Here is a 14,321-nt window from a genome sequence, read left to right as displayed (position 1 = left end):
CGAGACAGGAGGGGTTTGGAGCATTCGGCACCAGGTGGGATTCAGGCCACAGCCATGATGGCGATCCACGGTGGAGCCGATGGAGGGAGGAGCCATGGAGGAGGAATGGCTGCTGACTCCAGGGTCAAGTTCTTTCTTGCTGACTTTAACAAGAAAGAAGGATCACATTTCTCCAATCCTAGCATCTTTACGTTGGCTTCCTGTAAAGTTCAGAATCGATTTTAAAATAGCTGTTTATGTGTACAAGGCGCTAGCGGGCCTTGCACCAAAATATATCAGTGACCTTCTGATTGCTTATTCTCCTCAAAGAGCTCTTAGGTCCAGTAATCAGTTTCTTTTAACGGTCCCCCGTTGTCGCTGTAAAACCAAGGGTGGTGGGGCTTTTTCAGCTGCAGCCCCGAAACTTTGGAATAGTCTGCCTGTAAATGTGAGACTCGCTCCTTCACTAGCTAGTTTTAAGTCTGCTCTTAAATCTTATTTGTTCTCCCTGGCTTTTGAATAATGCCTGCTTAAGGCTCTGTTTTTCTTTTCTTTTTTTCTGTATTGTATTTGTTGTACAGCACTTTGGTGCAACTCTGTTGCTTTTAAACGTGCTATAGAAATAAACTTTGACAGGGGGCCGACTGACGGCAGCGGAGCAGGTGGTGGAGGAGCCCGAGGCGGAGACGGAGAGCCAACAAGCCAGGGGGATGCAGAGGATCCGGGGGGCCAGGGTGGAGCCAAGGGCTCTGGCAACCGAGGCAGAGATCCGGAGATCCGCAGCGGAGCCGGAGCAACTGAGGACCAAAGTGGAGCTGGTGGGAGGGAGGAGCCCAACGGAGCCGGTGGGACAGAGCGACGAGGTGAAACCAGAGGAGCGGAGTCCTGAGGCGATGGCGGGTCGACGCCCAACCAAGGCGGAGCCGGAGGGAAGAGGGAGCCCGGTGGAGCTGGTGGAACGATGGGTGACGTTGGAGGTGTGGGAGCTAGGAGCCAAGGTGGAGCCGCTGGGTCTATGGGCCGAGGCGGAGTCCGGGACTCGGAGACTGGAGGCGGAGGTGAGGGATGCTCCAGCCCCGGTGATGATGGAGACTGGCAGACTCACAGGGCTCGCACCGTACTGATGGTTGGGCTGAGGGCGGTCAGAGTCAAGTCAAGTCAAGTCAAGTCACCTTTATTTATATAGCGCTTTTAACAATACAAATTGTGTCAAAGCAACTGCACAATATCAAAATAGGAAAATACTGTGTCAATAATGTAAAATGACAAGATTAAACACTCAATTTTCAGTTAAAGGCATTTCATTATTAAATTCAGTGATGTCATCTTCCAGCTCAGTTCAGTTTAAATAGTATCTGTGCAATCAAGTCGACGATATCGCTGGAAATGAAGTGTCCCCAACTAAGCAAGCCAGAGTCGACAGCGGCAAGGAACCAAAACTCCATCGGTGGCAAAATGGAGAAAAAAAACTTGGGACAAACCAGGTTCAGTCAGGGGGCCTGTTCTCCTCTGGCCAGACGAACCAACAGTTTGTTCCAAATGCAGCAAATTTAGATTGTAAGGATTGTTCCCCAGTTCCCTGGCAGAGGGGCTGCCAGACGACAGCGGTTGAGTAGGGAAGGGCGGGTGGGTGGGAGGTGTGGGCATTCCTGAGCCTCTGGGCCCTCAGGGCTGCCCTCCGGGATCAGAGCCCACTCCTGGCTGGACTCTGGGACTGAGTCTCTCTCTCGGCTGGACTAGGAAACGGGAGCCCACTCTGGGCTGGACGTGGGGACAGGAGACGAAGGAGGGCTGGATGGGACCAGCAGGGACGAAGGAGAGAGGAGAGGGGGCAAGTCGGCCTCAAGATCTGTTTCCCAGTCTATTAGGTTCCCCTCTAAGTCCAGCAGCCCCAGATGCACAATTAGCTCACCCTCAGCTGCGGTGCAGTGGGCAGAGCTCCACTCCGCACTCTCACTGTCCACGGCTTGCTCCCTCGGGGCGGGCACTGTCGCTGGCTCTCGCACCTGGTCTGATGGGTTAGGCTCTGCCTCCGGAGCGATCCTCTGCTCAGTCAATGGGCATTGTGCCGGCTCGTCGATCGTGGAGGGAATGGGTTCTCCGTCATCGGTGGGTTCGGGCTTGGGCTCCGCACAGCGAGGAGATGGTGAGCTGAGCTCTGGGTCTGGCTGTGTTCTGGATCGGAGATAGACGCTCTGCAGACACCGGATGATAGCTTCTCTTAGTCCAGTGATGTCTGGAAGGTCGACGGGGCAGTGGTAATTAGCCCCGATCCAGAACAGTGAGTTCAGCACCATCGAATGCTGTTAGAACGGCAAGCTGGCTGAACTCAACCGCATACTCCAGGAGGGGAAAATCCTTACGGGCAAGGGAGGTAAACATTGTGGCGAGGGGGTCCATGGGGAAAACAGAAAACAAAACACTGAACAAACGTGGAAACAAAAATGGAGGGGAAACATGCACCTAAACTTTTTCTTGATGTCGGTCAGGTCTTCTGTTATGGTTGCCTACTGTGAGGAAGGAGGAGATCGTAGGAGAATACAATAATAACAGGTCTTTATTTATCCAAACTTCTGGGAACACAAGACAGGCAGGAACACACACGTAGCACAACGGGAAGACATATGAGACCCAACAAGGAAACATGAGGCAGTCCAATCCTGACACCCAATCACGCAGTCTCTGTTGATTGTGTGACTGTGACGTCTCTGTAGCTGCTCCTTATTCACCGTCAGCTGATCCTGAGGAAACTGCACTGACCGATAAATACTGAGAGTCCTACAATAAAACACACAGACAGTCAGATATGAGTCTGAGACATTAATGCTGTCACATCACATCAGCAGATCCAGCTCAGAAAACACACAGTATATTCATATTACAGCCAGAGATATGAATGAACAACTGATCATAGATTATTAACAGTAAATGATGAACAACTCACTTAGAGACTCTGTAAGAGATTAAAATATTCATTTATTCATAGATCAGTCACATCACAGAATTAATCACATTTTAAAGTACAGAGACTAAAGTGATGCTTTATTATTATTTTATATTCACCAATTACACACACGAGGTCTGTTTCTCAATTTAGAAACTTTAAATAAGCAAACACTTACAACAGTATAATGTCTCCAGCTTATAATGTGGATCCATCCTCAGATCAGAGAGCAACTTCCTACTAGAATCTCCTAGTTTATTCAATGACAGACTCAGTTCTCTCAGGTGTGAGGGGTTTGATCTCAGAGCTGAAGCCAGAGCAGCACAACCTTCGTCTGTGACGCTACTATTCCTCAACCTGTAGAGAACAATGACAGAATGTGAATTGTAGTTGAAGTGTGTGTAGTTTGTTATTGACTCTGGTCTCAGAGCAGGAGAGGAGATATAATGACAAGCATTGCCACATACTGCTGCTGATAGAATGAGATTTATGCATGTTGATGCTCAATGCTGCTGTTTGAAACTGTCATGTGCTTCAGGACTGAACAGACACACAGAGCTGAATGTGAGATATTGTTTCATAGTGATATAAGGACGGATCTGTCTGGAGAAACAGTAACTTGCTCCTCTAATAAACACCTACAGGAGGACATCTGCTTCACAGGAGTCACGTGTTCCCCATTACATCTCATTTATTAACTCTTGTGATCAAACACTTGATCATTGTCATGTTTGGTCTCATCTGGCAGCTTAAAACTAATTAGAAATGTGTTGAACTCAATAGAGATTATGAATTAGTTGTGTACTCTGCTTTAAAAGTGTGCTAAATGTGTTTTTGTGATAACTTTTTCAACTGTTTATGTGACTTTGATTCAAGAATATGGAATAAATGGATGGGATTTGTAATGGCAAAATTGCCTGTTCATAATTCTAGAAAATCTCACATAATACAAACATATTCAAGTCTGTGAATATGTATAGAATAACTTTTGCTGCTGAATTATCCACTAACCTAGTTTATATTATATTTTTTTCAGATTATGAATATATATATATCTCTTTGCTTGGCTCTCAACGAAGGCAGACGCATTTTTCTCTCCCTCTCCTCCCCTTACCTTCCCTGCTTTGCTCTCTCGTCTCGTCTCGTCTATTGTCTAATACTTGAGAGACTCTCTCTGCACTGCTCTCCAAACTGAAAAATCATGGATTTGATCAACTGGTCTCTCAACGCAATTGACACCATCTTCTCGATGAGAAGTTTGGGTTCGGGCAAACCTGATTGCCCTGGCGGAACGTTCGCAGCTGGCTACACGATGGACGCATGGGAAAGGTGGTGGGTCGTGTGTCTGGCAGCTATTTCCGTGGAGAACATTGAAAATATCTACCTATTCGGAACCATGATAACAGGTCTTCTGCTGATTGGATTAGGCTTTGCCCTGGGTTATCGAAAAATTCAGGAAACGGGAACAGCTGTCAAAAGCCTCACAAGGCTGCCCGTCATGATTGAAGCAGTGGGCAGAGCGGTCAGCACCGAGACTGAGACTATTAACCGCAATATGGATTCTATCACGGACAAGCTCACGGCTTTGCAAAGGAAAATTGATGGACTATTTTTCTTTCGTTCCCCGGGTTATGCTGACTCTGACGATGTCTCATTTGTCATTTTCCAACATGTTGTCTGTCCAGCATGTTGAAGCAAATGAAAAATAGTGTTTTTGCTACTCTTCCTACATATTTAGTTACATTTTGTCCAAAAATCTGATCATACGATCGTTGGACCGAGCTGCGTGGAAATTACTTAACAGATTTTTGATATTCACTACAGTTCCCGAGAAATACCTCTCGGAAGTTGACCTTGTCTGTGTTTGTTGGCTTATACTAATAATCTTAGCATTCTTCTAAGTTACAGGCTAAACAATTACCATTCTGTTTAATGTGACTCTTCAGCTATCAAATTAACCATAATCTGCTTTACAATTAACTTTACTTTGCGTGTTACGCTGGTTAAAATGCTAAAGAACTTTTTGTCAGCTCATTTTCACACCTAAACCTCTCTTCGGCAGCCTGTCAAATGTGCAGCGATTGAGTGGCACAATTTGCTAAGCCAATGTCACTGAATCTTACAGGTTGTGGGTTCGAATCTTGTTTGGCACATGCCCAGACTGCAACTTTTTAAAAATTGCATGTAATGTTGTGTCACTTGGAGCCAGTTGCTTAAGTTCTACCTTCAACAGCTAAAGTGTCTAAAAACCTAAACAAACCACAGTCAATGAGCAGCATATAGATTGTATTCCAGGATTACCTCGACAAAATGATCTCGTGGCCACGACATATCACGCTCCCGCGAGTTAATGTGTCATGGCCAGGACAAAACTAGCCTAACTGAACTGAACATGTCCCCTCCCGCTCGCAGCAAATGCTTCGTTCGACTTTTCGGAGATCATCTACTCTTCCCTGTGGATGACCTCTGACCCAAGGTTATTATAGTTTTTAATTTTTAAATTTGTTTTATTTTAATATCGTTTTCAAATTTGCAAATTTTGCGCTTAATGTCATATATAATGGTGTGTTGAAATATTTAATATGAAATTAAATGTAGCCTAATTTGGTTATATTAGATGTCTTTTTTCTTATTTAACCATAATCATGATATTGTAACTATCGTGTCTTGCTTACTTTTCTGTGAACAGCCGCACATAGATCATAACTGGGTCTAATAAAATTCAATAATAACAGCAATCATATTTAACAGTAAAGGCTCATATTTGAATATGTTCTTTTCTTTACTTATGAAGCATTATTAGCGTGTGCATGATGTGATTTAGCTTATGCATATTTGTTCGAAAGCCTGGCAGAGTGATCACAAGATGCTAGAAGTTTTGTATTGTTTACAGAAAGGATGTGCGTTACAATCTTTTTTTTCTGTTCAAGGATTCAAGGAACTTTTATTGTCATACCAACTCACATTTCCATGTTATGGTACGAAATTAGAACTCAGGTCCCGGTTTAAAAGCAAGAAGAAATTGTCCAAGGGAGATAATCCATAGTATTTCGCCTATAATAAATATTGCATTTAAGGTGGATAAAGTGTTTGTAATGCAGATCAGTGTGTGTATGTATGTGTGTGTGTGTATGTGTATGTGCGCATGCATGTATGCGCATGTTCAAAAGGAGAGATGGAGTGCCTACAGAGCATGGCTAGAGTTCAACAGTCTAACAGCTTCAGGAAAGAAGCTATTTCTGAGCCTGGTGGTCCTACTCCGGATGCTCCTCAGCCGTCTGCCTGAGGGGAGGGGTTCGAAGAGTCCGTGTGCAGGGTGAGTGGAGTCCTTCATGATGCAGAGGGCCCTCCCCCTACATCATGCTGTGTAGAGGTCTGTGATGGTGGGAAGCCTGCTCCCCATAGTCCTCTGTGCAGCCCTTACAACCCTCTGCAGAGCCCTCCTCTCAGCAACAGTACAGCTGCCATGCCACACCGTAATACAGGTGCAGAGGACACTCTCCACCGCACAGTGATAGAAGCTCCTCAGAACTGAGCTCCCAAGTCCAGCTCGCCGCAACTTCCTGAGGAAATAGAGACGCTGATGGGCCTTCCTGACCAGCCGGATGGTATTGGTGCTCCAGGTAAGGTCCTCGGTTATATACACACCCAGGTACCTGAAGCTAGAGACCACTTCCACAGCTACTCCTCCAATGTACAAAGGAGGAGGAGGGCGCCTGTCTCTTCTAAAATCCACCACCATCTCCTTGGCCTTCTTCACGTTGATGCAGAGGTTGTTTCCTCTGCACCAGATGTTCCACCTCCTCTCTGTATTCCGACTCATCATTGTCAATGATGCGTCCCACTACTGCTGTGTCGTCCGCAAACTTCACTATATGGCAGCTAGGATGTCTTGCCAAGCAGTCATACGTCAGCAGAGTGAACAGGAGGGGGCTCAGCACACAGCCCTGTGGCGAGCCAGTGCTGAGAGTGATGGAGGAGGAGATGGTGTTGTGGATCCTGACAGTCTGAGGTCTATTGGTCAGGAAGTCCAGAACCCAGTTCCCCAGTGTAGGACTCAGACCAAGGGAGGAGAGCTTCTGTACCAGGGTCTGTGGGATGATGGTATTAAAAGCCGAGGAGAAGTCCAGGAAGAGCAGACGAACATAGGAGTTTCTACTCTCCAGGTGGGTGAGGGCTGTATGAACCACTGATGAAATGGCGTCATCCTATCTATCCATCCTAACTATCATGTTGCGCTGCGTGTCTGTTTTTCTTCAAAGCACTGACTTAGAATGCCTAATGTTGGTTTGATTGCTTGTGTTACATGAGAAAATAATGTTGCCCACCTGATGTTGTAGATTAATGCGGGTGCGGTTCGGTTCGGCTCACGGTCTTTATGTCAAACGGTTCTGGGGTGCATTTCCCAAAAGCAACTATGGTCGCAAGTTACATCGTTACCAACAAAGTTCATTTACCACCTAACAATGCTTTTGGAAAACGCACCCCTGGTCTGGTACAGCATTAAATTAGTTCTGCTGTAGGATAACGGGTCAGGTGTTCTGTTAAGTACTGCTGGTGCACGTTTACCAAACAGGACCCGTGCTTTAAACTGCTTTGTGTTTCTCCATCAGATAACCTCATGTGCGTGATGCACCATTTACAGGTGTTTCCCTAAACCACCACACAGCTCTGTATATTTTTCCACCAAGGGGAGAGAACGTAATAATTACGAAAACGATTCTTTATTTTTGTTAATTACTATTTTATTTCAGTTAGTTTTTCAATAACTGTTGTTGGTTTCGTTTTAGTTTTTCAAATATTTTGACATTTTTATTATTTCAGTTTACGAAATTATTTTTCATCAATCATTTTCATCTTAGTTTTAGTTTTCGTTTACTAAAATAACCTTGCTCTGACCTACTTTCTGTACGATCTGAATTTCTGCGCTTTGAATTTTAAATATTGAATTTAATGTTCTGAATTTCTTAATCATCTTGAAAACTATAATTATTATAATAATTATAAAAATATAATTCATTTGTCTGTATTTAGTTGATTGTGAAAGAGTGATTATCAGTTCCACACAGTGAAATTCTACATGGATTTAAAGAAAAACTGTTATAACTGGTATCGGATCGGGATCTGTATCAGATAATACTGAACCCCATGTGTCAGAATCAGTATCGGAGGCAAAAAAGACAGATTGGAGCATCACTAGTTTATTGTGCAATGAATGAAGTTGACAGAAATGCATACAGACAGTTTCTGTTTGTGAGAACTTGAAACTGTTCTGTTTTGAGCAAGACTGTATATTGTTTATCTTTAGTTGGATTTTTCACTTGATGGTATTCATGTACTTGCTTCTGTAACAAATGCAGATATCATCTACATATAAACTACAGTGAACATCAGAACCAATGACTTTTGCAATACTTTTTTATTTTAATACTAAAAAGCTATAACTGAACACTTCATATTTACTTTAAATGTGCTTTATGTGAGAGTCATATATGATCTTACCACAGTTTCTCCAGTTTACAGTGAGGATCCTGTAGTACATCAGAAAGCAGCTTTACTGAATCTCCTAGATTATTCCCAGACAGTTCCAGTTCTCTCAGGTGTGAGGGGTTTGATCTCAGAGCTGAAGCCAGAGCAGCACAACCTTCATCTGTGACGCCACAATCTCTCAACCTGTAGAGAACAATGACAGAATGTGAATTGTAGTTGAAGTGTGTGTAGTTTGTTATTGACTCTGGTCTCAGAGCAGGAGAGGAGATATAATGACAAGCATTGCCACATACTGCTGCTGATAGAATGAGATTTATGCATGTTGATGCTCAATGCTGCTGTTTGAAACTGTCATGTGCTTCAGGACTGAACAGACACAAAAGAGCTGAATGTGAGATATTGTTTGTTAGTGATATAAGGACAGATCTGTCTGACTTACGCAAGGATCTTATTTGTGGACTTCAGCTCGGTCTTCAATACTATCATGCCTGACCTTCTCTCAGACAAACTCACACAGCTCTCTGTGCCCTCCTCCATCTATCAGTGGATCACCAGCTTCCTGACAGACAGACAGCAGTTAGTGAGGCTGGGCAAACTCACATCCAGGACTCTCACCATCAGTACTGACGCCCCTCAGGGATGTGTTACCGAGTCTGTCATCGGCCTCATCTAGGATGGTGACGAGTCTGCTTACAGACAGGAGGTTGAGCAGCTTGGAGCTCAACATGCTCAAAACAGTGGAGATGATAGTAGACTTCAGAAGGAACCACTCTGCTCTCCCCCCCACTCACCATCATGAACAGCACTGTGGCTGCAGTAGAGTCATTCAGGTTCCTGGGCACCACCATCTCCCAGGACCTGAAGTGTGGACATTCACATTGACTCTATTGTGAAAAAGGCCCAGCAAAGGCTGTATTTCCTTCACCAGCTAAGGAAGTTCAACCTGCCACAGAAGCTGCTGAAACAGTTCTACTCTGCCATCATCGAGTCTGTCCTGTGTTCATCTATAATGATTTGGTGTGACTCAGTGACCAAAACAGACATCAGAAGACTACAACAGACAGTCAGGACTGCCGAGAGGCTTATCGGTGCCCCTCTACCCAACCTCCAAGATCTTTATATCTCCAAAGTGAGGAAAAGGGCTAAGAAAGTCACTCTGGACCCCTCATACCCAGCTCACTCTCTCTTTGAACTGTTGCCCTCTGGCCGGCACTACAGATCACTGAGCACCAAAACAGCCAGACACAAGAACAGTTTTTTTTTTCCCCCAGGCCATATCCCACCTGAACAACACATAACACACCCCAGCACTGTACATCTGTAAATAACTCATCAAACCTTCATCAATACATAGGAAATATGCACATTCACAGTTCTGTCTATAGACATTTTCTCTTTTCTGTATATTTTTTATTTTTATAACTGTTGTAATTTATAATTTATTGTCTGTTCTCTTCATTATTAGTGTTTTTTATTACCTTAATTATATGTTGTCTGCACTATGTTTGTACTTCTGTACTGGAAGCTCCTAACACCAAGACAAATTCCGGTAACACTTTAGAATACTGTTCCATTATTAATGAATAACTACACAAGAACGCATGAGTAATGCAATATTAGCACTCTAGTAACTATTAGTAACTAACAAGAAACTCTGATTAATGAATTAGTAAGTAATAGTGCTTAGTCGAATGTGGTAGTTCACTATTAGCTAATCAGTAACTATTATTTTTTCATACCTCCCTAAGAACTACTGTATACAGGTTCATAATTAATATGAATAATACATAATGAATAATTAATACTAAAGTAAAGGTCATGGTAACCCACTAGTAATGACTCAAGTATTACCAAATTCTTCAAAAGGAAATACTAATTATTTGGATCAGTATTCTAAAGTGAAGATCATGATATCTCCCTAGTAATGACTGAAATCACTGTAAGCTTTTGAGAGTATTGTAAAGCATTGGATAGTAATTATTCAGGTGTTACTACATCCTTCTAAAGGAATTACTAATTGTTCGGATCAGTATTCTAAAGTGAAGATTGTGATAACTCCCTAGTAATTACTGAAGTCAGTGTAAACTTTTAAGGTTTTTGTAAGGTTTTGGTTAGTAATTCATTTTGCTAGATTTGGTAACACTTAAATCATTACTAGTGGGTTACCATGATCTTCACTTTAGAATACTGATCCACATAATTAGTAGTTTCTTCAGAAGGATGTAGTAACACTTGAGTCATTACTATCCAAAACCTTACATACATCTCAAAAGCTTTAAATCACGTCAGTCAGTATTAGGGAGTTATGATGCTTTTCACTTTAGAATGCATCAGTAACTACTATTAGTTACAAGTAGTTAGTAGTTCCTTTAAAATAATTAGATCATTCTTGAGTTATTACTAGTGGGTTACCATCATATTCATTTTAGAATTAATTATACATTATGCATAATTCACATTAATTATGAACCTGTATACAGTAGTTCTTAGTAGTTCTTCAGGATATATAAAACAAATAGTATTTATTGATTAGCTAATAGTGAACTACCAGTTTCAACTGAGCGCTATTACTTACTAAATCACTAATCATAGTTTCTTGTTAGGTAATAGTAGTTACTACAATGTTAATAGTGCATTAGTGACTTGTTCCTGTGTAGTTATTCATTAACAAAGGATCAGTATTCTAAAGTGTTACCCAAATTCCTTGTGTGTGTAAACGCACTTGGCAATAAAGCTCTTTCTGATTCTGAAATGAAATTAACTTAATCAGAGTCAATTGAATTTTGAGCGTTTACTGAACATTGCTGATTTTATTCTCAGAATTGCCATTAAAGTATGTTTTACTGAGGACAAAGACGTGTGACTATCAGAGAGATCTTACCTCAGTGTCTCCAGTTTACAGTGAGGATCCTGTAGTACATCAGAAAGCAGCTTCACTGAATCTCCTAGTTTATTCCACGACAGACTCAGATCTCTCATGTGTGAGGGGTTTGATTTCAAAGCTGAAGCCAGAGCAGCACAACCTTCATCTGTGACGCCACAACCATACAACCTGTAGAGAACAATGACACACTCTCTCAGATCAGATCAGTTTAGCTGTGAATCCATTATTAATTTAAGTCGAAAAAAACATGATCATAAATCAACTAAATTTAACATGCAGTATTTAAAGACCCCGGTGTTGAAAATATTTTGACATTTACAGTAGGGAAGCACCAGTTTTCGATACTCATACTCTATCGGCTCAGATACTGCCATTTTCTGCCGGATCAGGTATCGGTCAGACAGGGCCTATGCAAGTCCGATATTGTGTGTATACTATTCTGTGTTACTGTTAAGCCGCACAAAAACATTTTAAAGCACAATAAAGTTTTCTGTGCACTATATTCCAAGTCTTCTGAAGCCATATAACTTAATGTGAGGTGCACATGAATATTCAAGTCCTTAAAGTTCACATTAATCCAGGTGATATGTGCAAAATGTGAGGTGAAATGTTCACTTTTTCATAAAAGCATGAAACTTGGTACACTTGTATAGTTTGTGGCCTGAACATTTTCAGAAATGGAGCCATTGCAAAAACACTTTGTGATAGCCATGGCAATCATTTTACTTTTACACATACAACAGCATAAACTGTTTAGGTGAACAGTTAATGGTGAAATCAACAATGTGAGAAGGAAATCACAGTATCTGAGTATCACGCTATCACAGCATATTTACAGTGGTCTATATTATGGCTATTAATATAGTAAGTGTATTTCTCTTACCTCTCAGGCAGAGTCAGGTAGGCGGCAGTGTGTTTTCAATACATTCTTGTTCTCTATCAACAAAGCTATAACATCAAACACAGATGGCAATGCTATCTGCACCTCTCTCATTTTCTGTGGGTCTCTGGAATTGTCATTCAGCTGTCAACAAACAAGCTTCATTCTGGCCATTGCTTCTCAGTCTACTCTTAGTATCTTGGGCTTGACTGAGACCTGGATTCGTTCAGAAGACTCAGCAACCCCTTCAGTTCTCTCTAACAACTTCCCTTTCTCTATTTATTGCCTTCGTGGTCAACTGGGCACCTTTATAGAGGAGCTGGATGGGCTGCTGTCCTCATTCTCTGGGGATGGCAGTCCACTTGTAGTCTTTGGTGACTTCAACATCCATCTGGAGAAGCCTTACACTGCAGACTTCCACTCACACACACAATTTTATCACATACATTTCGGGAAAACCTCTAGACATCTCTGATCATTTCTTTATTACATTTAACCTACATCTTACTACCTGTGTGCCACTGAGTCCTCTACCAGTTAATTTTAGTGTCATTCTGCCTTCCACCACCCACCCATTTCTCATCTCTGGATGTTGTGGCGGGAGGAGCAAACGACAGACACAGTGGGCGTGGCGTCAAGCCTCCGAGAGGTTTTTATTAAACAATAAGGGATAAAATAAAGTGTCCAAAGGGGAAAAAGTGTCCAAATAAACGGGGAATCTGGTGTCCTCGTTGTGCCGCGGGGCTTGTGCAGGAAGGTAGTGTTCAGAAGGGAAGGGTCCAGGGAAGGGGCGGAGTCCGGTGGCCGCACGCGCTCCCCTCTCGGGGCCGGGAGCGAGTGGCGGCGGCGTCTCGTGCGCGGCTCCTTCCATCTCCTTGGTTCCCGGCGCTTCTGGGGGATTCGACGGCCCGGCATCCTGGCCCGTCAGCCGCCTAACGGGTGCGGCAGTCCTCCTCGACGCTCCCTTCCTGGACCCACGAGGACACCAGCGTGCATGCACGGGGAAGAGACCGGTCTCCCGAGGAGAGGCGCGCTCGGCGTTTAAACGGCGGCGGTGATGAGGCTCTATTCACGTCAGGTGCGCCTCATCACACGCCGCCAGCCCTGCGTGTTCAGCGCCCCTCCTCTCTCACACACCCACTCCCGTCGGGAGCCTGGTGAAGGGCGGCGAATACGGGACGGGGTGGTGATGATGGACAGGGGGGAGGCAGCCGACTCGTCACAATGTGAATACAACAACTGACACTTTATGATCCACTTTAACTTCTTATTGAGACAATATCTGTCTAGACAGGCCAGTGCATACTACCCCTTTTAACCTTGGCTCACCAATGTACTAGATTTCTCTAATACAAAGTACTAAGTAGGCTTGACCAACATTTTTGTGGGAAGAAGAATTTATTGAAGATCATATAGCAGTTCTTCAATAGCAATATTACCATGTCATCCTTCAAACAATCTTAACCCTTGTAAGATTCTTAGCTTCTACTAAAGTTCTGTCTGTGGGATAGAAGACAAACCGAAGATAAATAGGCTACAAACAACAGATACTGGTAGGCTTTCCACTGGAGATCCTGCAATCTACAAGACGTTACTGAGGAATGCTGTTCCTTCATTATTCTAATGGAAGGGGTAATTTGGTTCACACCTTTATAGACACAGTTATATTAATTTTCACAGAATGGCCAACTGAACATTAACCAAACAGGTTTCAGAAGCGGCCATTCAACTGAGACTGCTTTGCTGTCGGTCTCTATATCCCTGCAGATAGCGAACGCTGATTCCAGATAATCAGTTCTCGTTCTGCTGGATCTATCTGCCACTTTTGACACTGTAAATAATCAGATTCTCCTGTCTACCATCACAGGATCCGCACTCACCTAGTTTGAATCTTATCTTGCAGGTAGTTCTTTCAGGGTTTCCTGGGGAGGAGAGGTTCCTCAGGAATCAGTTGTTGGACCTCTCCTCTTCACCATAAACACTACATTACTGGGACCCATTATACAAGCATCTGGTTTCTCCTACCATTGCTATGCTGATGACACACAGCTCTATCTTTCATTTCAACCAGACAATCCAACAGTAGCTGTATCGATCTCAGACTGAGAACCACTCGGCATGGATGAAGGAACATCTCCTGCAGC

General features: G+C 43.2%; 1 protein-coding gene across 5 annotated transcripts in view; it reads right to left on the bottom strand.

Moving 5' to 3' along the window:
* Positions 1 to 540: 540 nt before the first annotated feature.
* LOC306884619 (NACHT, LRR and PYD domains-containing protein 3-like) overlaps positions 541 to 14,321 on the bottom strand; it is a 31,719-nt gene continuing 17,938 nt past the window's right edge. For 2 of the 5 annotated variants that reach the window (XM_079440638.1, XM_079440636.1), the window contains 4 exons: positions 11,295 to 11,465; positions 8,426 to 8,596; positions 3,102 to 3,280; positions 541 to 2,757 (listed from right to left, as the gene is read on the bottom strand). In XM_079440638.1, coding sequence (XP_079296764.1) covers positions 2,756 to 2,757; positions 3,102 to 3,280; positions 8,426 to 8,596; positions 11,295 to 11,465 — 523 coding nt within the window. In that variant the 3' untranslated portion in view covers positions 541 to 2,755. The remainder of the gene's footprint in view (positions 2,758 to 3,101; positions 3,281 to 8,425; positions 8,597 to 11,294; positions 11,466 to 14,321) is intronic. The other 3 variants (XM_079440634.1, XM_079440635.1, XM_079440637.1) reach the window with 2 other exon arrangements.

The sequence above is a fragment of the Barbus barbus genome (assembly GCF_936440315.1).
Source record: "Barbus barbus genome assembly, chromosome: 18".
Classification (NCBI taxonomy): domain Eukaryota; kingdom Metazoa; phylum Chordata; class Actinopteri; order Cypriniformes; family Cyprinidae; genus Barbus; species Barbus barbus.
The sequence above is the reverse complement of the archived record's forward strand: the minus strand, read 5'-3'. Positions and strand labels throughout refer to the sequence as shown.